The 25,778-nt window shown below is 34.9% G+C and overlaps 1 protein-coding gene across 1 annotated transcript in view; it reads right to left on the reverse strand.

The window, feature by feature from the left end:
* LOC135205515 (myotubularin-related protein 6-like) overlaps nt 1–15,796 on the reverse strand; it is a 638,726-nt gene extending 622,930 nt beyond the window's left edge. The window contains 1 exon segment of the mRNA XM_064236258.1: nt 14,847–15,796. Within this exon segment, the coding sequence (XP_064092328.1) occupies nt 14,847–15,164 (318 nt within the window). The 5' untranslated portion in view covers nt 15,165–15,796.
* Between the last annotated feature and the right edge of the window lie 9,982 nt (nt 15,797–25,778).

Consider the following 25,778-nt stretch of genomic DNA (forward strand, 5'->3'; position numbering starts at 1 on the left):
AATATATATACACAATAGAATCAGATGAACAATTTTCCCTGCATAAATGAACAATCATTCGCTCTTCAATACTGATCAATCATCCAGATTTTACTCTTGTAACGTGATTACCGAATGCCCAGATGTATATGTATATATATATATATATATATATATATATATATATATATATTATATATATATATGTATGTATGTATATATATTAGCTGACCAACCCGGCACTGCCCGGTATAACTCTGAATGACAACCGGTAAACTTACTTTCTCTCTCATTTTCTCTCTCTGTCACCCCCTTCTCACCCCACCCCCAACACCCATTTCGTGCCATTGATGTTTTACCCCACAATATTCGTTTCCAAATAGTAAGGCATTTGTATACCGAAATTAGGGTTGATAAATTCGTAAAGTTACTAAGTCTACAAGCAGAATCGTCCCCTTTTCAGGGAATCCCTTCCCACCCCCCACCCCCTTTAGTGCTCTCTGGTGCTAGTGATGTATTACCGCCATAGTGCTGATTTCTTGATGGGGGAGAAGGGAGCCTAAGGAAAAATCTCCTCAAAATCGATCAAGAAATGTGGATTTGTAAAAATGAGGGTATGAAAAAGATGGGTTACGACCCCCTTAGAAACGGCCTCTAATTTCGGATTTCGACTAAAACCTTCCTGGTGGGGAGGGGAGTCCATGATAAAGATGTTACCAACATCGATCAAGAAATGTGAATTTGAAAAATGTTCATACACAAAAACAGACATTTTCCAATTTAAATATATAGAAAAACAAACTCGAGTCTGTATATACGAATGAAAACAAATGCAACTATACAGAATGAGCACCCAAAAGTCATACACCAGTATACACCAGTGAAATAAATGACTTCCAAGAAAAGGAACAACTCACGGGTATGAATGGTACAACGAGAAAATATTATTTTGACCCGTGAGCAATACCCTTCCTCTAAAACTCCCAGAGAGTATTGACCTAAGCACTTGAAATGACAAGGCTTAGTGTTTGCACTCTAAACAGAATTAAATTCTTGTAACAACTTTGACAGTTCCAACAGTCGACATGTTTCTCAGCAAATACAACGGCAAGTATACTTGGCTTGACTTAGTGTACATATCACAGTAGTGTTGACAGAGAGAGAGAGAGAGAGAGAGAGAGAGAGAGAGAGAGAGAGAGAGAGAGAGAGAGAGAGAGAGAGAGATTCTTTTAAAGATTTGACGTCCGTTTTCCAGATGTTTACCAAAAGAATATAGTACCCAGCTTGAAACCTTTCATGGGAGACGCGACGTTAAAAACTGCTTTAAATTTATGAATATACGCATAATAGCTCCTTTTTCAGTTTTATCCACTTCTATTGTACTTCCTCGAAAATCTCTATCATTATTTCATTTTTAAATTTCACAATTTACTTTTCCTGACTTAATTCCTTACATAGGTTAGGCAACACTTCAAAAAACTTTTCTACATGGCATAATTTTTTTTTTTTTTTGGTAGGGAGAGAGAGAGAGAGAGAGAGAGAGAGAGAGAGAGAGAGAGAGAGAGAGAGAGTATCAGGTTGTTAATGTAGCTCCACTGGGTATCTTTAGGACCTGCGAGCCTTAAAATTCGAATCTTTAACTAGACCCTTAAGCGTAAAATATTCTACCGGACAGTTCAGTTACTAACGAAAAACTTATATTCAAAAGTTTATAAAAATATTAATAACATCAAACATTACTTATTTCGACAGTTCATAAATTCGATTAGAGCAGACAATAAAAACCACATATGATTATATATTCCTCAAAATAAAAGAAAAAACAAATTCTTCGTTATTGTCAGTCGGTATACACCCAATCAACGCATGCGCGATAGGACGGCTCCATATATCAAAGTGAGGTTGTATCGAAATTGGAACAATTCTTAATACAGGTACATAGCAATTATACAATAACTTTAAAAAAGAGAGAGAGAAAAAAAGGCACACTCCTACGTAAACATCAAGGGACAAAGAAACAGCAACACACGGGTGTCCTTCGAGTCTCATCGTATCGGCAATATGTCAAACAATATCCAAGGGAGAAGCTGATACCAGTTCAGGGAATCTTTAAATAAATACAGTTGATAACAACATCCTAAAAGCTACCTTAGTTTCCTGGCAGGACTTTGAGCCTCGAATCTCAAGGCGATAAATTAGTCGGCGATGGGTTTTTAAAAATTTTTTCTGAAGCTACATTATTAATTGAGTAGCCATCGCGCTGCGAAAATATAATTTTCAATGGAAAATCGTGTTAATGTCAATAAATAATTTTACGTCAATTAGCAACGCCGTTAAGGTTGAGGTTCAATGAAGTGAGTGTCAATAATAGGGGAGTACTGAATGGGGGATATTCAATGACACCCCCAGGCCGAGTCCTGTACATAGACTATATTCTCTATTTCTATAATCCGTAAATATCACGAACATAGAGACTATAAACCCTTAAAACGGACGCAGTCCTTCTGTTCAACTCCCGGGGGTATAATATAGGTTTATCGGATATAATTATAGCAGTCTTGTAAACAAAGTGTGGTGCAGAATATGGGCTTCAATTCCGAGTTGGCAGAAAACGGTTTTATGAATCTTCTTCAATCAACCTGAACGAGCTTCAAAGAGGAAAACCAAGAATAAAGCTCTGCGTAGATAAACAGTGGGGGTGCTAGTATGAGCAATTGTCATTTACTATAATTTAATTAAATATATATCTATATTTATCTATATATATTATATATATATATATATATATATATATATTATATTTATTTATATATATATACAAAATAATATACATATATATAAATACTATATATATCTATATATATTTAATATATATATATATATATATAGATAGATAGGAATGAATGATAGATAGGCCTATGCAGGTATCACATACATCCATTCAGGAAATCACAGACAACCACATCAGGAGAGACATTTATTGAGACATTTCGCACATACAATGTGCATCTTCAGTCTGTTAAGATAAAATCCCATACATATTAACATTCAATAAGAGCAGGATTCTCAATATAGTAAAAAATACAAGACTAAAATTAACATTGACATATTTGTATTACTAGGGATCGTTCAGTTTTTAAGACTTCAGTTTTTAGGAAGAAAAACATATACGGGACTTTCTAATAATTCTTATAGCTCTTGTCAAAAGAGTTTTAAGCTTAATGCCATCTCCACTCTGGTTCATAGAGCAATAAAGTATTCATCAAACTGGGATATCTTTCATAAAGAAATTAATTTTTTATCTAATATCTTCCAACGAAACTCGTACCCTAAGGATGTATCTTTTAATATTGTTAACACTTTTATCTTTGCATTTTAAACCACCCATCCAAATGATAGACGTACCATATATATACAACAGCAAATTTCCCCAACATTTGACTAGAATTATTGAAAGTGAAATTCCATGCCTAAAGATAAAACTCATATCTAACAACCCAAGCAAACTAGGTTCTTTTTTCTGTTTCAAAGATCGTCTGCAGCAGTTCATGCGATCTAACGTGGTATACAAATTTACGTGCCCGGGATATCCCGGAATTTACGTTGGATCGACTAGGAGGCTGCTGCAGATGAGATACTGCAGTCACATGGGCTTGAGTTTTAGGACGGGTCAAAAATTAAGTAGGCCTGAACACTCAAACATAAGAAATCACGCAATCAATTGCAAGATAGAGGTTAAGAAACAACACCTCTCTATTTTAGGCTCAGTTAAAGACTCTGATTACCTAACCACTCTAGGGTCATAATATATTAAACGTCTTGTTCCTTCGTTGAATAGTGGAGTTTCATCTTCTCCGCTTTATTTGGCATAGTCAACGTTTTAACTTCTTGCCCAAGTCTAGTCATTCTACCTCCTTCCTTCTCAGCAAACAGTTGGTTGCGCCTTGGTATTTGTTTTTTATTTGTACTTTTTATTTTTTCGTTTTACTTGTCTATTTATAGTTCTTTTTTTGTCAATTTTAAGTTAATTTTAGTCTTGTATTTTTTACTATATTAAGAATCCTGCTCTTATTTAATGTTAATATGTATGTGTTTTCATCTCAACAGACTGAAGATGCACATTGTATGTGCGAAACGTCTCTAATAAATGTTTCTTCTGATATGGTTGTCTGCGATTTCCTGAATGGATATATATAATATATATATATATATTATTTATATATAATATATATATAATATAATATATATATATATATATATATATATATTTCATATATATAGATATATATACACTATATAATATATATATATATATATATATATATATAAATAACAGCACACACACACACACACACACATATATTATATATATATATATATATATATATATATATATATATATAGATATATATATATATATAAAAGGTATGTGTGCGTCTCTGAACATGTGTGAGTACTTTCACCCTGAGAAGGGTTACTAGTCCAGGTACCTAATTATAAACTTTTGTTGATGTTTTTTCATTCTCAGAAGAGCCAATCAACTCGGAGCCCGCAGCCATCTAGGGTGAGCACCGGAGGCAGACGTGCGCAACATAACGATCAACAGAAAAATGGTAAAAAAAAGGGAGTTCTCCCCAGTGCGGCCAATTTCCCGCTCCGAATAGCTGTCGCCCAACGTGAAGAAGAATGGAAGGACAAAATATGAGTATGGATATCATGCAAATATTTCCTGGTGCATTTTTGCCTGTTCATATCCACACATACACAAACTTACACAAACATGTGCATTATATATATATATATATATATATATATATATATATATAGTATATGTGTGTGTGTGTGTGTGTGTGTGTGTGTGTGTGTGTATGTATGTATGTATGTATATAGCTCTCTCTCTCTCTCTCTCTCTCTCTCTCTCTCTCTCTCTCTCTCTCTCTAAATATAAATATATATATATATATATATATAATATATATATATATATATATATATCTATATATATATATATATATACATATATATAATATATATACACACACACACATATATATATATATATATGTGTGTGTGTGTGTGTGTGTGTGTGCGCGCGCGCGCGTACTGCAGGAAAAAATTAATATTACATATAAATTCTAACTGTTTTTACCTTTATTTTTCAAGACATCTTCAAGAAATTCATATGTGCATATGCTAGGATGATAGTGAAAATATTCGCACCTAATAAGTACAGAAACAAAAGGGCAGGAACTGTAAATTCATTTAGTTTATCTACAAAGGTGGGCTCAAACATTCGCTGTAGGCCCAGGTAAGCTACCTACCTGAGAATCTATATAATTTACAAATTTCTTGTCAAATACATGAGTCGTTTATATAGTCCTTTAATAAAACTGGATTCTATAACATTTACAGTAAATGACTGAAATAATCTATCTTTTTTAACCCTATCAAACTGACGGTTTAATATTATTGTTCCCACTAACATACACGAAAGTTGTGCTGCTCTCTTGTGCTTATCTCATACACTTTTTTTTTTATTATTAAAAACCTAAGCGAGATTCCACTGAGAGAGAGAGAGAGGAGAGATTGAGATGAACGAAGAGGACGAGAGAGAGAGAGAGATATTACGCCCTTCAGTATATCCCTCAAGGACTCCTGCGTTCCACCGTAATTCTTAATAACACAGATTTCTTTGAGGGCAATGCAATATACGACGTCTTCTGACTAAGACAATGGACCTGTTCCAGCATATTGAAGGACATTCTTATGTTAATTCGCGCACACACACACAAGGAGAGCCGAAAACGATTTTATTCAATCTCTCTCTCTCTCTCTCTCTCTCTCTCTCTCTCTCTCTCTCTCTCTCTCTCTCTCCTCTCTAAACATACACAACCTGACAAGTATACACAACATGAAAGCAGCCTCAATTATATGTATCATATAAAGAAAATATAATAAGACAAGAAAGCCATTTCTTCTAAAGACTTTATATATAAGCGCTCCTAACGAAGTAATAATTTCACACACACACACACACACATATAACACTCTCTCTCTCTCTCTCTCTCTCTCTCTCTCTCTCTCTCTCTCTCTCTCTTCGTACACCAAGACATGCTATGTACTGAAAAAAGTATACGGATTCGATTCGATCAGGCAACTTAACTAAAAGCAAAATATATCAACAATTCCAAAATTTTCTTAACGGCATACACATGAAATCCGGTAATATATATATATATACATACATACATACATACACACATACATACTGGAAACTATTTAACAGTGTCAAAATTCGACTGAGGTGCAAACAAATTTTTAATATCCCAACAAAAATTTTTCTTATGTGTTTTCCTAAATGTCATCAGGAAAGAAATTAAGCTAATTGCCGTAAGAACCGTTATCATGGTCATATTAGTTAATAATGATGTCAAGAATTATTCAATATCTTCTCGTAAATATTAATCAGTTTTACATAACAAGCAAACTTTCTCGCCAGAACATACTGTACCATAAAAACAGATAGAAAAGAAATAACTAAAAACATATGTTTGATACACAAGCAACGGCAAAGTTGCCCAATCAAGCCTTTGAATATGCAATGGTTATTACCTACAAGTCTCAAAACTTCTGCCTCGCCTTCAATATCGACAAACCTGTTTTCGTCTTGTGATAATGACGACGACGGCTTGCAGTCGACAACACTCATTTCAAAGCCTGTGACAAGTAACAAACAAAATAGCCCAATAAACTGAGCAAAGACTTCATATCGCCGCTCTCATCCATTTGTTACTCTTAAACCACTTTCTGTGTCCTCTCTGCAAAGTCTCTCAGAACCAGAAACAGGAGTTTGTAAAGACTAGGAATAAGAGTCTGTGAAGGCTAAGAATAAGGGTCTGTGAAGGCTAAGAATAAGGGTCTGTGAAGACTAGGAATAAGGGTCTGTGAAGACTAGGAATAAGGGTCTGTGAAGACTAGGAATAAGGGTCTGTGAAGACTAGGAATAAGTCTGTGAAGACTGGGAATATCTGTGAATACCGGGAATAAAAGTCTGTGAGGGCTAAGAATATAAGTCTGTGAAGACTACGAATAAGTCTGTCAATACCGGGAATAAAAGTCTGTGAGGGCTAAGAATAAAAGTCTGTGAAGACTAGGAATAAGTCTGTGAATACCGGGAATAAAAGACTGTGAAGACTAAGAATAAGAGTCTGTGAAGACTAGGAATAAAGGTCTGTGAAGACTAGGAATAAGATTCTGTGAAGGCTAAGAATAAGAGTCTGTGAAGACTGCGAATAAGTCTGTGAATACCGGGAATAAAAGTCTGTGAATACCGGGAATAAAGGTCTGTGAAGACTAAGAATAAGTCTGTGAAGACTGGGAATAAGAGTCTGTGAGGGCTAGGATTAAAAGTCTGTGAAGACTAGGAATAAAAGTCTGTGAAGACTAGGAATAAGAGTCTGTGATGACTGGGAATTAGAGTCTGTGAAGACTAGGAATAAAGGTCTGTGAAGACTAACAATAAGATTCTGTGAGGGCTAAGAATAAGAGTCTGTGATGACTGGGAAATAAGTCTGTGAGGGCTAGGAATAAGAGGTGAAGACTAGGAATAAGTCTGTGATGACTGCAAATAAAAGACTGTGAAACTAGGAATACGTCTGTGAAGACTAGGAATAAGGCTCTGTTTAGAGTAGGAATAAGAGTTTGTGAAGACTAGAAATACGTCTGTGAAGAATAGAAATAAGAAGCTATGAAGACTAGAAGTAAGTGTGAATAATAGTAGTCTGTGAAGACTAGGAGTAACGATCTTGAAGACTAGGAATAAAGTCTATGAACATCAGGAATGCGTGTCTGTGAAAGGTAGAAATAAGTGTGAGGACTAGGAATAAGAGTCGGTAAAGACTAGCAATAAGCCAACAAAGTCTACAACTAAGATCAGGAATCAGAGTCTGTGAAGACTAGGATTAAGCCTGTGAAGAACAGGAATAAGTCTGTAAAGACTAAGAATATTTAGTTAAGATTTGGAATAAGAGTCAAGAGTTGGTGCAGACTAAGCACCAGTCAGTGATGAATAGGAATAAGGGTCAGTGTATAAAAGAATAAGTCTATGAAGAGCAAGAATAAAATCCAGCGAAGACTAAGAATAAGAGTTCGTGAACAAGCGAAATCCAGCGCTTCCAGTTTTCATGGCGCACCCGCCGTCATTTGTCATCCCGCCTCGGCGGCATCATGTTACACGATAATTCGTCAAACTGGCGCCACAGACTCGTCGGTCATCGGCGCGACGGGAATCGACGAGCTGGGAAGCATGACGCCAAGAATTTGGGTATTATCATCTTTGTTGCTGTTTTTATTCCCGGAATGCGTCAATTTCTGACGAGTGATCTGTGAAGGTCATTCATAAAACTGGATGAATGAAAGTAAAGATCCGAAGGAAAAACGGTTCTTAGATAAGACTGTAAAAAAAAAAAAAAAACCTACACATTTACGTTTTCTTTCACAAATAAAAGGATGCAATTAGCAGGGTTATCCGAATACCAAGTATCATTCACGTTTTATTTCACAGACAGCTTGAAGCTGTTGTTTCCTTTAAACATATCAGTAACTATAATGAAAAGCCAAAGATTGCAAACCTCAAATGCTTAAGCACTGATCTTTTCTTAAAAAACAATTGCCTCGGTTACAATGCAAATCTAAGAATAGACGAAGAAATCCTAGAGCTAGATCCAGACTCCAGACATGGACAGGTAAAGCAAAAGACAAACTGAATAGTTTCTTAAATTAATTAATCATCTGCATAAGCTAAACTCTCAAACAGCAATTTCGAGACAAACATTTTCACACAGAGAAACATACGGTTACAGCTGAATCGGAAAACCAACACACAAATGGACATGGAACCTTGAAGTTAACAACATAAAACCAAGTATTCCCAGTCTTATACTTCAAAAACATTGAACGCAAAGAATTTGTAAACCTTTGGATAGTAGTGATGGGACTGAAAGCAACCCAACAGCCTTAGGATTAGTTATATTACTAAATAACATCGAGGAACACGGAAATATAACAGAAATGTGTTATACGTCCCTCACAAAAAATATATTGTCAATATCAGTTAAAAAGTACCTTTGGGTACTATAATATATTTCCCAGTATCACTGAATAATTTCATGTTAATGAACCTGACAGCATCACCTGTATTACTTAATAAACTTTTCTACATAATAAAATACCTTCCTTTTTAAATATACCTGCCAACATCAATCATATATGAACTGGATTTGCAAAACTAATATGTACTCTAGCATAGTACGATTTACATGAGAATGCTTGAGGCAGAAGGCGGCCTCATATTACTTGACATAATCCTCAAATAAACAATTCTGACATCAGAGTAGGATGGTGAAAAAAAAAAAAACAAATACCTGACATTATTAGCATCTCCAGTATATCAAATGTCAGAGCCACTTACGCGTCACGTTGAGTTTTATATATATATATATATATATATATATATATATATAATATATATATATATATATATATATATATATATATATATATATATATCTATAGATATATATATATATAGATCTATATATATATAGATCTAGATATATATATATATATAATATATATCTATATAGATCTATCTATATATATATATAGATATATATATATATATCTATATATATATATATATATATATATATATGATAGATAGATAGATAGATAGATAGATAGAATATAGATTTTTAGCTAAAGTCATTCAGCGCTGAAACGGAAATTGACAGGAAGAATGAAAGCTCTAACAGGAGGAAAACCTCGCAGTTGCACTTTGAAATAATTTTTAGAGGGTGGAAAGTCAGATGGAAGGAAGAGAATATGAAAGGAGTTGAAGAAAAAGGAATGAAAGAGGTTGCTGCTAGGAGACGAAGGGATGCTGCACAGACCGTTAAGTAATGCCTACAGGGCAAGATTTATAGAATTCTTCTTGATATTACTCAAATAGAAAATACTAAGATAACTGACTAACGCCATCCGGAAATACCATCAGGATCTGAATACTCACCTTTATGTAACTAAAAAAAATGGTATGAAATTGTCGTTCTGTTAAAAATAATACACTGAAATTATCATGGTACTCTTCAATTCCTTCATCAAAATCAACAAAGTTACTCATTATCTCAACTACTGCGACCTATGTTGATTTATTGATTTCACTGGCGTACCTAATCCAATATTTTTGGCTGCCGGGTCATATCAAAAGTAACATTTAGTTGCTTTACGACGGGAAGTGGCCATAAGACCAATGCTATCATATTTTATGAAGGGCAGTGACCTCAGTACCCAGGCAATCTGCAGTTATGGGGTTGAATTTATTTCCCAGAACGTTTTCTCAAATGCACTATCTTTTGCGTTTGCTTTTTTATTTTTCAGAGTTTTACTGTTTATTTTTGTCTATATTCCTTAACATATATTTTTCTCGTATACTGCATTATGTAATTTATTAAAAATTAGGTTAATTGAATATATTATTACCTGTATTAAGATCTATTCATGTTCTAAAATCCCTCTTATCACACAAAGGTATTCTGTTTTCATCGAATCTTGATAGGCAGTTTTATGACCCTCCTGCTTGTTTCATTTCAGAATAATAGTCTTCATAATGATACTACACACTGTAGATACACGTCCCCTGCCGGTCCTAACTTCTCTTAGGAACATTCAGACCGATGAAATGCTGAAGACACCATGACAGCTCTTGCAAGTGTAGATAACCAGTTTGATTGAAGTTCCTTCGACTAAGCAGGGGTTGCCGTGAGGTAACCGTCACAGACAAACAAGCAGACGGAGAGACAAATTATAGATCTCCCTTGATACTCACTTAGGCACGACGTCACATTTTGTTCCAAGTTTGACTTAAAATCTTTCGAATGTGTAGAAGGACCTGTGATGATCACGAAAGGAGGATAGACACAAAATCAGACAATTTCCCTTATCTCCGAACCTCCATATTTGTAACTGATAGTCTTTGAGGAAAGTTTGACTTAAATCACTCCGGCCACACAGTAGTTGACGTGACCAGCTTGGAGGGACAGAGTTACGGATGGATAGGCAAATGAACAGAAAGATGGACTATCTCCTTCCATCTACCTCTGTACAACCTTCAAATGATAATTCCTTCTACTATATATGATGGAACGAGATGACAAGTTAGGTGTAGCACACAGTGAAAGACGAGTACACGAACTGATAAATGGAGGACCTCCCTTCATGTACTCCTATTCAAGCTGTTGCAAGGACAAGGTGAGCGTAACAAGACACAATGACGGACGGATAATAGATAGACAAACAAACTATTTCTCTTCACATATTTCTGTGCATGAGGGTCTACATAAGTACCAAGTTAGACTGGAGACTCTTTACCCATTTAAGAACTCCGACGACAAGGAAGGAGTGACAAACTTGCTGCAAGAGAGCGAAGAATGATCTCCCTTCAGGAACAGCTATACAGGATGGTTTACCTTTTACACAAAGTGACTGAAATTCCTTCCACAGCAAAGGAGCTGCCTTGGCAGGGTAATGGTGAGACACACTGACAGAAGACAGACGGACGGAAAGATGGGCAAACAGAAAAAGGGGGGAAATAGAAATGCATCTCTCCCCCTACCAACCCAACCCCAGATTTTGTCCGCGTGGGACTCATCAGAAATCTGATTCTTATGAATAGTAATCATGCATTTCTGCCACCATATTCATGTGGAAAACTGAGGAACAGTCTCACCGAGGATGCCGTGCAATTAACACTTCAAAAGTCCATGCGATGATGCAATCCATTATACCCTATTACTATTATTCTCCTTGCATTTTAGGACAATTTTATCTCTATTATTATTCCTTTTTCAATAAACGAGATCCCTCCTGTCCTCCCAATGAGTACCATATTTTTTGAAAGCTTGAATTTCAAGTCAATGGCCCTGGGGGCTTGTTCCAAATAATAAGGTTCATCTTCTGAATAGTCATAGTCTGCGAATACGATGCACCTTGAAGACGCTCAAATTCAATCTTCAACGGTAAACGAAGACGAATGACGAATTGGGAATCTTCGTTCACCTAAAACTTAATCGCGTTTGCGCCAAGTGCAGAAACTTGAAGCAGCGGCATTTCTTTTGCTCGCAAACTTGGCAACAAAACGAAGTTTACTTCGGGAAGTTTGAGGAAGTTGAGCACAAAGTTCAACATCCCAGACAGGCCGAACTGACGAAAGGTAAAGGACCTGACGAGAGGGAAAAAACTTTCTCAGAATTGACGAATTCTTCATAAGAATAGAAAATACAAAAAACTAAACAGTAAATATCTACATACACACGACAACGTACATGAAAGGAAAATCGGGTATTCAACCACAATCAACTTCAAAATAACTTAAAGGCAATATCTTCATAAAAAAAATTAATTCAAAGGCACTGTAAATTAATAGGCGTTTTCAAACAACAATACACAAAAACTTTCCAGTGAATATGAAATCACCGGCCAATCATGAAACGCGTTGAAGTATTAATTAAATTACAAAATCGCGCATAAATTAATCAACTCCATAAAACACTACCAATTAGTTCATCACTGCTGATAAAATTAATAACCCAATATATAATTAAAAATTAAATTACTGCTCTAGGCATTAAAATTTGCCAATACTTTTCAGAGTTCAATTTGTCTAATAATCAAAGAATAGGCAATATATTACATTTTTCATTAACATTAATTCATACAAAGCCCGTAATAAAGAGGAGAGAGAGAGAGAGAGAAAAAAAAATTTAATCCTTCAAGCGAGTTACGAAACCTCAATTACAGAGATTTAAATACACAAACCAACTTAATTCTTTTATATATTGACATATATCAGAGAGAGAGAGAGAGAGAGAGAGAGAGAGAGAGAGAGAGAGAGAGAGAGAGAGAGAGAGAGAGAGAGAGAGAGATGAAAATGAAACAATGTTATCAATGAAGAAAGCGAATGAAAAATAAAAAATAAAACTAACGATGTAATCTTCGCAGAAATACTTCTGCGTTAGTTATTGAATGTTTCAGCCATAAAAATCTTTCAGTTATCCATTCATTTACTGTTCTCTCACTGCTTCTTTACTAAACTCATTCATGTATTCTTAAAAATTATTAATTCATCTTTTCACCAGCTCTCATTCTTATGATACTCTAACCTACTCTTTCATCCATTCCCTTTCATGGAATCCTTTTTTTATTCGTGCATTTATTAATTAGTTCCTTCACACTTTCGTCCATTCGTTTATTATTGAGTTCTTTCACTCAGTCAAGATATAACTCGCTGATTCACTCGTTGAAATATTCATTCAAATACTCACACGAGTTCTTCTTTTCAATGTCAGTCCCTAAATCCTTTTCCTCTGTCAATAAATCATTCATTTAATTATTCATAAGATCCAAAATTCATTCATACATCCAGTCGCTCATATGAGCGTTCATCTCCTCATTTACTCATTCATTCATGTTTCCCTTTTATTCAATTTAAATTCGTTATTCACATGAATAGAAAAACATTCCGAAATATTCACAGCATGGAATACGCAATGTTTTCAAAATGGATCGAGAGAGAGAGAGAGAGAGAGAGAGAGAGAGAGAGAGAGAGAGAGAGAGAGAGAGAGAGAGAGAGAGAGAGAGAGTTCAGTCCCCAAAGTTAGTTATGAAAAACCTACCACAAACTTTTTTTCTTAATACATACATACACACACACACACACAGATTAATTAATTATGTCTGTTAAAAACTGGTGTCACAACATCTCGGTTATTGACACCACAGAGAGAGAGAGAGAGAGAGAGAGAGAGAGAGAGAGAGAGAGAGAGAGAGAGAGAGAGAGACTGTAACACATACTGCAAGGTAAAAACCTATACATCAGAAGACATTGACATGAAACTGAGATCTTTATTATTAATATAATAGATAAATAAAACTCTATGTTACAGGGTACTTGAAAACAACCACGGAGAAAAAAAAAATAAGAGAGAGAGAGAGAGAGAGAGAGAGAGAGAGAGAGAGAGAGAGAGAGAGAGAGAGAGAGAGAGACGTAAAAGCACTCATTAATCAGCTTTCTCAAAACCAACATTACTGATCATAAGCGATTCACAGGAATCTGACAATACTAGCACGGGTTAAAACAAAAGGATAATAAACGTCAACAGTATAACAAATGTATTTGACCTAATTACTTCAGCAAGAACAGTTTCAAAGTAAAGATAATGGAAATGTAAGAAATACAAAGGCAGCAACTCTTGAGGAATTATGGTAATGGTGTCAGGAAACGTGTTGATAATATCTATATAAATCAATTTTAAAGTATCCTTCAAACCCTCAACCATTTCAAAAATGGCTGAACACAGTATTGTACTCTTTGGCAAAGGACAGTTTAAATAAAATGTTTAAAAAATGGAATTACTACCTACTGTACAAAATATGATGTAGTAACAATGTGCTCTTGCACTGAATTGTCCTCTAATCTATATAATGGCGCCTAGAGGAGCACCTTGGTGGAGGAAATGAGAAAAGTTAGACACAGAAAACAATTATCTCTAAAACATAACATACTACGCAACTTGAATAAAAGTACGTGATAAATACATTTTTCAGTGTAAATGAACTTTTCCTTCTTTCATACATAACCAAATAGTTAAGATACTGAAGACAATTATTTCTCAAACATAAGATGAGAAAAATTATCAAAAGCGCATTATGATACATTATGTGTATAGGGATTTTTCCTTCTTTCATACATAGCAGATATCAGATACATTTGACGGAATCAATTTGTGCATAATATAAACAATGTAACTTACCTTGAGTTCCCTGCACGGCACAGACACAACAACCAGCTCCTCCAGGGGCACGCCGTCCCGCGACTGCGCCCTGGACCTCCTCCGAGGGGTCGACCTGGGACTAGCTCTCGGGCTGGCCCTGGGACTCGCCCTGGGACTGGCCCTGGGACTGGCCCTGGGCGAGGAGCGCGGACTGACCCTGGGGGAAGTCCTAGGGGACACCATTGGGCTGCTGCCGACGCCGCCATTGCCGCCGCCCAGGTAGGTACACGGACCGAGGCTTTCCCCGACGCCCACGACCAGAGGGCATCGCACCTCCACCATGTCACTCACCACCATGGGCGACAGATAGTCCAGGCGCGGTACCTCCAGTTCGTCTGTCCTGCCCGCCGCCACCACCGACGATTGATAAGGGAGCAGCAGCAAAGGGGGCGCGTGCGCATGCGCGGTCGAGCGGCTTCATCCACAGGGCGAGGTGCTGATGCCTCGACCTCATCCCCCGACTGACGTCAGCATGTTGCTCGTTATCTCATGAACGTTTCAAGCAGCGATGCCTGGGAATCATGCATCTATCTGATGATGATCTGGGCCGAGCGCATTTCAGCCTTCACATTTCTCCTCGCTTCAAAATTATATCTCTTCAACAAAGATTGTAGTAAGAGATAAGGTAAGTTTATCCTAATGGCCACTACACAATTAACAGGGGCATCGTCTTTCAAAAAAACAAAGGAGACAGATATATAGAGTTTATCCTCACGACAACCCCGCTACACAATCAACTGAGGCATCATCAAGCACACTGAAGAATATCTGGATGGCAAATTCAGAAGAACGTTTCCAAAGTTTACATTACTTAAGTGCAATTGTGTATAACCGACTACTCAAGTTTTCGAACGAAACCCTTGCGTAGGCTTCTGTTTTACTCGAAATTGGTCACTAATACTCGGCCTTAATCATAAATCTCCGAAAATCTGAAATTATTAATATCATGTCAATTACTGAAATTAATAATGTTGACTAGAAAGTCTCGTGAGTATAAAAATCCTCATGGCATTCGGTACACGAAGAATATCAAAAGTGCTAATTTACAAAACCCGTACACTGTACATACACATACATACATACGTATATATTATATTATATATATATATATATATATATATATATAATATATATAAGTATGCATGTGTATGAATGTATGTATATGTAAAATCCTTTTACTCAGAAATTCCGCAGAGTTCTACGATAGATCATATATCAATTACGTCTTCTGCCTAATCTTATTATAATAATAATTATAACTTAAACCCGACCCACTCCGTTCAACAGGAAATACGAGCCAAAACATTAAAACGTGCAACAAAGGAGAACAATTTGAGAGGCCGCCATCTCCAATTAAGATTCACGTGGGGATTCCCGGACTATTATGAACTTCCATGTACCCAACAGCTGGTTTCACAGTAGGATATCAAGCTCATTCAATTTAAACTTGGGGGAAAAGTACTATTTCCAGTGCGATATCTGTTGTAGATCAAGAATGGTGTGTGTACAAATTTCAAATGCACGCGCACACACAAATATATGTATAAATATGTACTACATGCGTACACACACACACACACATATATAAATATATATATACATGTGTGCATGTGTGTGACTGGTAAAAATGCTCTATTACAACAAAATTCCATCTAATAAAAGGAGCCCATAAAAACGCAAAAGTATAGAAAGTAAGTACTATATTTCAGAGACTGCTGTCTCTCTTCAGGTAGGTAATTACCTACCTGAAGAGAGACAGGTTTTTATGGGATCCTTTTATTTATTATTATTATTATTATTTTTATTTATTTATTATTATTATTTTATTACTTATATATATATATATTATATATATATATATATATATATTATAAAGACGAGTGGATCTTGTTTGTCCGCCCGTGTGAAACGTGGAGTGTCGGGAACGTAAGTTCATGCACTGTATCGACCGTGCAAACTACATATGTGGTGAACACGTTGCACACCAGAGCGGACAAACAAGAATCACTCGCCTTTCATTATAAAATACATTTATACATTATATATATATATATATATATATATATATATATATATATATATATATTATATCCTTACTATACACGTTACAGTAAATATGTGAAATTCAGGGACTTCATGGAATCCCTATGGACTTTGTGAAATGGGCAATTCGCTAAGGAACATTTGATCCCCCCCCAAGGGCTAATTCTAAACACAGCGAAACAATGATTTCTCTGCATTGCTTTGCCATGTTTAGTTTATACTAGCTCTGGAGGGTTCAAATATGTTTTGCTGTGTTTAGTACTAGCCCCTGGGGCATTTGATCTCCCGGGGGCTAGTACTTAACATGGCGAAACAGTGTAGATGAATCACTATTTTGTTATGTTTAGTACAAGCCCTTGGGGATCAAATGTTCCTAGGGGAATTGCTCACTTCACAAATTCCCTAGGAATTACATGAAATCACTGAATTTCACTTATTTACTGCAACAAATATATATATATATATATATTATATATATATAGATATATATATATTATATATAAAATACATATTGCTGAACTATGAATGAATCTCATGTGGAGTTAACTTCCACACCAGCTACTTCATACTCCTACTAACAAGACTGGCTCACCAGCAGTGCATCAAGACTGCCCAACAAATACTGCACCACTCACCTCTATCTTGCATGAACTCCTTAATGACTGCTTCTATGCAACATTTTCCAGACATTTTCTCCCGTTCTTCTCACATGGCCAAATCATCTCAAAACACCGAGCAATCCTTTCACCTCCATTAATCGTTTTATTAATCTTAGTATCTTCATATTTTTCTTTCAATTCTCATTAGGTTATTTATACTAGGCGAGCCTTCATCCCAACATCAAGATATGACACAACGAATACAACCACATTATCAAGAAATTTTCTAATTCCAACGATTTACGATAACAAGTAGCGAACGCAAAATCATCCCTAAGTCTACTTTAAAAGGCAAACTTTTTCCTGAAACCCACCAATGAACACAAAACCATCCTAAGCCCTTTTAAATAATTTTGCACAGCCGCAAGAGTAAACACGAGAACATTCTACGGTCACTTTAATTACACAGAGAAAACAAATGGCAAACACACCAGGCGCAGCTTCCTCCCCTTCCACCAAAGAGCAGAACGTGAGTTAATCACACAAATTGGGTCTGGCCAGAACTCCCAAAATAGGGTTAGGAGTCACAATTTGCCTGCAACAAGTAATTAGCCGTGCGCTGAAATTTACGAGCGGCGTAACTACGCCGCAGGGAAATTACGAGTTTCTAGTACTTTACGTAATTTGAGTTGTCCTTAAGGGGTCAAGAGGGGAAAATTACAGTAATGGAAAAATACGGTGTACATTTATTAACCGGGAACTAGAACTGAAGACATCTAGCACCAAAGGGAAAATGCTTTACATCTTGAAGGAGCAATAGTATCCTTGCTAGCAGTATAAAAAAAAGAATTAAATATACAAGACAAAGGAACAAAATGTCTAAAATTTAGAAGGAACAAACTGGTGTATGATACCAAGAGTGAAAATTTAATTTTAAATACCTTAGAATATAATAAAGCTTCCTAACTTTTTGACGGTTTATTATTATTATTATTAATATTATCAAAATAGTTTTACCAGACCACTGGGCCGACTATCAGCTCTCAAAGGGCTGGCTCGGGGATTTGTTTTTTCTTATATGTATTTTTCTTAATAATTTTGTCAATTAAATTACAATTCTTTAAAAATTTATATTTGGATAAATTGCAAGCGTTGATGTTTCTGACACAATTTCAGCGATTGCTTTATTTCCAAAACTTGATAGCCGTTGCTGATTATACTTGAGAAATACACATTATTATCTGTGAAAGGTTTTGGTTTTTACGTTATCAGGACGATGGAAATCCAAATTCTATATACGTTACTAAACCGACGTGTAATTTCTTGAATAATGCAACAAATATCATGCGCTCACGAAGCAAACAGACGAGTTATTTCCAAAAATATAGCTCTATAAAAATCCCTACCCCTAAAGTCCGAACTTGCAGTCCCGATCACCTTTTATAGTCTCCCTGAGGATCTTGAACAATTGGAACCTCAAAGGTTTATGCAAAGATGCATTTTATCTACTCTAAAACAATTCTCCTTTTGCTTGTACTTGTACTTTTATACTTTATTTACATTTTCGCTTACTCGGGCTGTAAGCCTACAAACTACTTTGTTGTTGTTGTTGTTCTTGTTAGGGGGTAGGAAAGGTCAATGAAGAGCCTATAAAGGTCTAAAAAAGGTGTTTCGCGTTGAGTTAAAGATACAAGAATTTTAGGATAGGATAATTTTCACTAATTTATTTGAATTAAAATGTAAAAAATAAATAATGTGCATGTTAAACAATACAGAAAAATTATTTCTAATAAAATATAGCGTATCTATTTTAATTTTTGTTGGTGAAACAAGGCTCTTTTTTTACCCGAGATTTTAGCAGGTTTCAACTTGCGTTTAAAATTAGGAATATAATGTTTACAACTTATGTGTAAGGGGAAAATCTTGCACGCATCCCAATTAAGGTGGAGGTCGCATCACGCCTTGTTACTTCCTTATTTATTATTGATCTATTTATCTGTAAATTCATTTTTCTGTAGTAACTTACATCTTTCTGTATATCCTGTTACCTTTTTTATGTCATTCATATGAACACCATACTCTTTGGAAGCTATAATTTCAAGTCAATTGCCCTTATGGACTAGTTCCATATGAATAAGGTTCATATTCTGAATAATAATAATAATAATAATAATAATAATAATAATAATAATAATAATAATAATAATAATAATAATAATAATAATAATAATGCCATTTCTTCATATTTGAGGACGCTAGTATCAAGTTATGAGCTACAACTGTATGAAAAAAAAGAACCAACCATATGAATTAATTTAATTGTCTCTTAACGAGTGAAAAAAAAATCTGCACACCAATTACGTGACAATAACAACGCTTGTTTGGCACGGTGAAATATTAGACAACACTTTCATAAGGTTTTAATTAAAAGTTGGGTAAATAATCCTACATGTATTCTGGACTGAAGGGCTTCCGTGAAATGGGAAACTCAAAATAAAAACTAAATTGCACTCAATTTTTGCTCTACGTAGCAACAAAAAGGCTATGGCATCGTGAAATGTAATTAATTCATATGTACCACATGTAAATATATATATATATATATATATATATATATATATATATATATATATATATATATATATATATATATATATATATATATATATATATAATATATATAGTATATATACGCTAAGTAGAAGCCTACACATTTCATATGAAAATGCATAAACGTTACTTTAAACAAAAACCCCAACATTGTGTATTATGCATCGCCGTATTACATATATGGATACAATGCATGCCCCCCCCCTCCCAACCCCCCGAAAAAAAAACTATCTCTGGAAGAATCCTATCTATTTAGCAGTAAAGTAAATAAAAAAAATTAGTCATTACAACACCAATCTCTGGAATCAGCTTATCGGACGCATCTCTGTAAGTTTGGTTTAATTTCTTTGTTTGTATGGTGTTTTTACGTTGCATGGAACCAGCGGTAATTCATTCAGCAACGGGACCAACGGCTTTACGTGACTTCCGAACCACGTCGAGAGTGAACTTCTATCACCAGAAACACACATCTCTAACTCCTCAGAGAAATGCCCAAGAATCGACCTCGCGGCCACCGAGGGGGCAGACCAAGACCATACCGATCACGCCACTGAAGCGCTAATAAGTTTGGGATATCTTAGTTTAATCAGACCACTGAGCTCATTAACAGTTCTCCTAGGGATGGTCCGAAGGATTAGATTTTATGTTGCTCAGCAACGGGACCTACAGCTTACTGTGGGATCCGAAATATTATATCGAAAAATGAATTTCTAATCACCAGAAATACATTATTCTGATTCCGCGCTGACTGCAGCTGGGAAATATCAGCCACTAAGAAAAATATATTTTATTCAACATTAAAGTGAATAAAGAACATTCTATGGAATAAGGCTTATTGTATTCCAGTTTCACCTGAATCCCAATTTCTGTTAGAAAATCTATTTCACTGCAAACTTTTCCAAAACCATTTTCCCATTAAATCACATCCAATTTATTCCGGCTTATTAGCATTCATCCCCAGAACCTATTCCTGCCGTCCTCGCCCCTTTTCCAATTTGAGAGAGAGAGAGAGAGAGAGAGAGAGAGAGAGAGAGAGAGAGAGAGAGAGAGAGAGAGAGAGGCCGGAAAACTCGGTTTGTTTATTCATACGGGTTCCATACCGGCCCATGGTCGCGTAATGTAATTTAGTTCGGATAACGACGTCCGTCGAAAGCCCCATTCCGGCGGGAATGGTTGGAACCACCATTTACCCCAACAGTGCAGAGAGGGGGATTCCGGAATATTTCCAGATCCAAGCTTTCACAGGTATTTTTTGCTATGGATGATGAGAAATTATTAAATTTTTTTAGTGACATTTTCATGATGCTTTTTTGAGGGCCACTGAAACTGAAAAACATTGCTATTAGTTTTTTTTATATTTCTATTCAGGTTTTTTTTTTACGGCGTATTAGAAAATGAGAATATTATTATTGTATTACAAGCAATTAATATTAAATAGTATATGCATAATAGATATACATTTACTATTTAAACGATTATTTTTCTTCGAAAAAGTATAAAAATACACGTTATAGCGTTCACAGGTATATATGTGTACATATACATATATATATATACATATATATATACATTATAACATACACACACACATATATATATATATATATATATATATATATATATATATATATATATATATATATAATCAAAGATTATTTTACCCCAAAAAAGTATAAAATGCACGTTACAGTGTTCATACATACACATATCTAATCCAAGGTTCGTGAGCATATTCGCCTTCAAGTTTCCATTAAATAACCAGTCATAATTCAGTGCGGTTTAAATGTGTGGATCGTCGGCAGGAAAAAGAACTCGCAATAAACTCAGGTTGTACAAGAAAATATAAAAAAATAAGAACGCAAGTGTCTTCATCGCCTCTTGGAAAAGGAGAGGGATATTACGCTGTTTGAGGTAATAATATCTCGAGAGACCAATTAAATTGTAGGTTTCTAAAATCCTTAAGTTACGCTGGCAACATTTTGATCAGAGAGAGAGAGAGAGAGAGAGAGAGAGAGAGAGAGAGAGAGAGAGAGGTGAGCGTTTCGTGAATGAATACATAAGATACACCATATATATATATATATATATATATATATATATATATATATATATATATATATATCAAATATATATATATATATATATATATAATATATATATATATATATATGTCTACATTCTACCAGTAATCTGGGGCACAGAGGGAAGTGCCCGAAATATATATGGTCGCAACGTTCAAATAGTGTTTGATTGGCCTTTTATCTTCATATTACACTTTCGCTTTATGTACAGTAAAAGACATTCATCTATCACATAAATTCAATTTACCTGTTTCGACGACTGGGAAAGTGACTCTGGAGGTGGACTGAAACCATAGTATGAGCGAGCTGCGTCATATGAGTTCATGAAAGGCTCATTCGATAAGCAAATACAGACCCCTACATACACACTGGGTTGGCCATCTCAATAATTCAGTCTTTCCAACCGCTCCATTACAACACCACTTCCAAACACTATCTGCTCACCCCTCTTAAACTATATGCACTCTTCATTAACCTATAGTTTCTTATTGTAAACGTTAATATCCACTTCTTTCAACCGTGCAAACATTGTTACTACATTTTCAAAATATTTCTTAACATTTCAAGCAACTCATCTCAACATTTTCCACATTTTTTTCTCTCATTATCATTTTTGTCTCACTTCTCTACCATAAACATGAGTTGGCTAAACAGTCTCCTGACTCATGCCTACATTTTCTTCCACAGACACTCCTCTTCACCCAAATCCTTCTACAGATATCCATCCAGCTACCTTCCTTAACTTTACCTTTTTTATAAGTACCCTCTCCTAGGAACCTGCTGTTACCTGTTATATTCACTGGGGTATGGCTCAACCAACTGCAGTCTTCCACAATCCTTACTAACAACTCAATTTTTCTGGCTTCCTCATTTTTTCTTATTTCAAAACACTTTCAAACTCACCTTTTTTCAACACACAAACTACGATTCTAAAGCTTTATTAGTACCAACTAACAGAATCAATGTGGCATATCAACAACTCCACACTCATTGTTCTTATCCCAAGAATTTGCAGTTGTTTTTCCCTTGACTTTTCACATTAACCATTCGATATAAATATTAAAAGCCATGCACATATTAAACATCCGTTTGACTAACTTTCCTACCAAACCAGTCCCCCTCCTATATACTTATTCAAACAAACGCTTCATTTTTATTGAGATAACTTGAATCACTCAAAATATTGCCTCCAACACCAATCAAACTGTTTTCCTATCAGTTCCATTTCAAAATTTTCCAAGGTCTATGTACACCAAATAAAACTGCTTCCCTTCACTCGTAAAATATCAGTACTAATCTTTGCAACTTCTTGCTTTTCTCTTCTCTTTAGGTCGAGTATACACACGGAATTAATTTCAGAGGTATAGCAGCAAAAGTCCGTGAAAAGAGTTTTGATTTTCACCTTTTATATAAAGGCTTAGTACAACGAAAGAAGTCCAACATTCCACAAGATAGGAACATCTCATATCTGAAGCTTATCTTAAAATCTAAAAAATAAATAAATAAACAAATAAAAATTTAAATAAATTTACATTCTGACAGTTACTGGAAATCTTAAGAATGGTTAAAATGGCGTAAGTGAAATGTTTAAAAATAGGAGTATTAGATTAATGCCCTGAATTCTTTGAATAACAGGATTAATTCTGAACAGAGAAAATTCAATTCACGTCAGGAAACGTAACTTGAAACTCAATAATAAAAAACCTCGAAAATGAGCAGTGAATTCGAATATGAAGATTTGCGTCTGATAACCGTTGCATATATACCATCAAAAATTGAATAAATTAACAAAAGTCAAATGAGCATAACTGATTGAAGGCTCGTTTATAGAAACAAACAATGAGCATTTTCACTCTAATGATGATTACCTATTATTATTATTATTATTATTATTATTATTATTATTGTTGTTGTATTAGAGGTTTACGTACACATAATCTTTCATTATCAATAATGTTAATATTCTTTATAAGCATATATACTAACATACAACAAATGGTGCTAACACAAAGAAGGTCTGCCTCTTAATCGATTAAATATTATTATCATTATTATTATTATTATTATTATTATTATTATTATTATTATTATTATTATTATTATTATTATTATTATTGAACCAAACAAAAACTTCTTTCAGTTTTCTTTTGAAGATTGAAAAAGAAACACACAAAATTACTGTGTATAAAGTGTTTATTATTATTTACAAAGTACAAAGGTCTATAAGTTTACCTTGTCATCATAACTTCTTACCTAAGGTTCAGTTCATATCTGTCCAAATTACTATGAAGGTAGACCATCACCCATAAAAGGGCATGAAAGGTTAACTATCTGTCTGTTCCATCCATTTGTCTGTCCGTGTGGAAATATTACCATAATTTTTATGAAAAATCTGTCCCAAAAGTTGAATTAATGAGTTCAAATCCCTCATAGTTTAATACCCACCGTTAAGGCAATAACTTTTGAATGACAAGACCTACAGGTTTTACAGGTAGCATGCACGCACCGCTAATGAAGCCCCTTCGGATAAAATAAAGTTAATGACCTTGTGACCTTAACCGTGACCTTCAAGACAAACATACGCTTTTGAGGTACTGAAGGTTTCAAAACGCATCAATGTCGGGAGAAAATTGTTGGAGTTATTTACCTCAGCAAGACCCTCAACCTTAACAATGTCATCTTCATCATTTTATTAACTTCAATTAGCTTTACAAACTTCCATATAACCGGGAAACTAAATTTCAAAAATAAATACAGAAGAGAGAGCAGAATAACAACGGGAAAATACATGTCACAAACCTCCGGAAATTTACGGATTTAGCAGCCCACTTCCCAGTCTATAAATAAAGGTTTATATAACAATGAATCAGGAGTAATTCTCTTCTATTGCGCGGACAATAAATATATTAGTTTTCAGTTTCGTAACATGTAAGAGGAATTACTACTAATGCTACCTTATTGATATTAAATTACTGCATAGAACCAAAGTACATATATATGTATGTAAGTATGCATGTATACACATGCATGCATTAGCCTATTTACAGCAAAGACTTACAAGGATTGAATTGAGTTAGCATAATATACTCAAACACATACATATAGATACACAGACACGCACACACACACACACATATACATATATATATATATATATATATATATATATATATATATATATATATATATTTTATATATATTATGTATGTATATGTGCGTGTGTGTGTGTGTCATTGTAATAACCACAATGCCCTCTTAAAAAAGCGCGAAGATCTCGAGAAGTTAAGATGGCATTGTAGCTATTATATTTATATATGTATCGGGTAAACAATGACCTGCAGATTCTACATATATATATATATATATATATATATATATATATATATATATATATATATATATATATATACTTCTGCTCTTCCAGCGCAGACAGGACAGACCTCAGCAACAAAAACTCCACACGAGCGCCAAAGCGTATAATTGATCAAACGGATGTAGTACTTGTCTGAACGTAATAATACGCACGTACGCAAAGAAATATTACAACGGGAGTTATAATTGCATATCGCGGGCTCCAG

Source organism: Macrobrachium nipponense, chromosome 24 (assembly GCF_015104395.2).
Source record: "Macrobrachium nipponense isolate FS-2020 chromosome 24, ASM1510439v2, whole genome shotgun sequence".
Lineage (NCBI taxonomy): Eukaryota > Metazoa > Arthropoda > Malacostraca > Decapoda > Palaemonidae > Macrobrachium > Macrobrachium nipponense.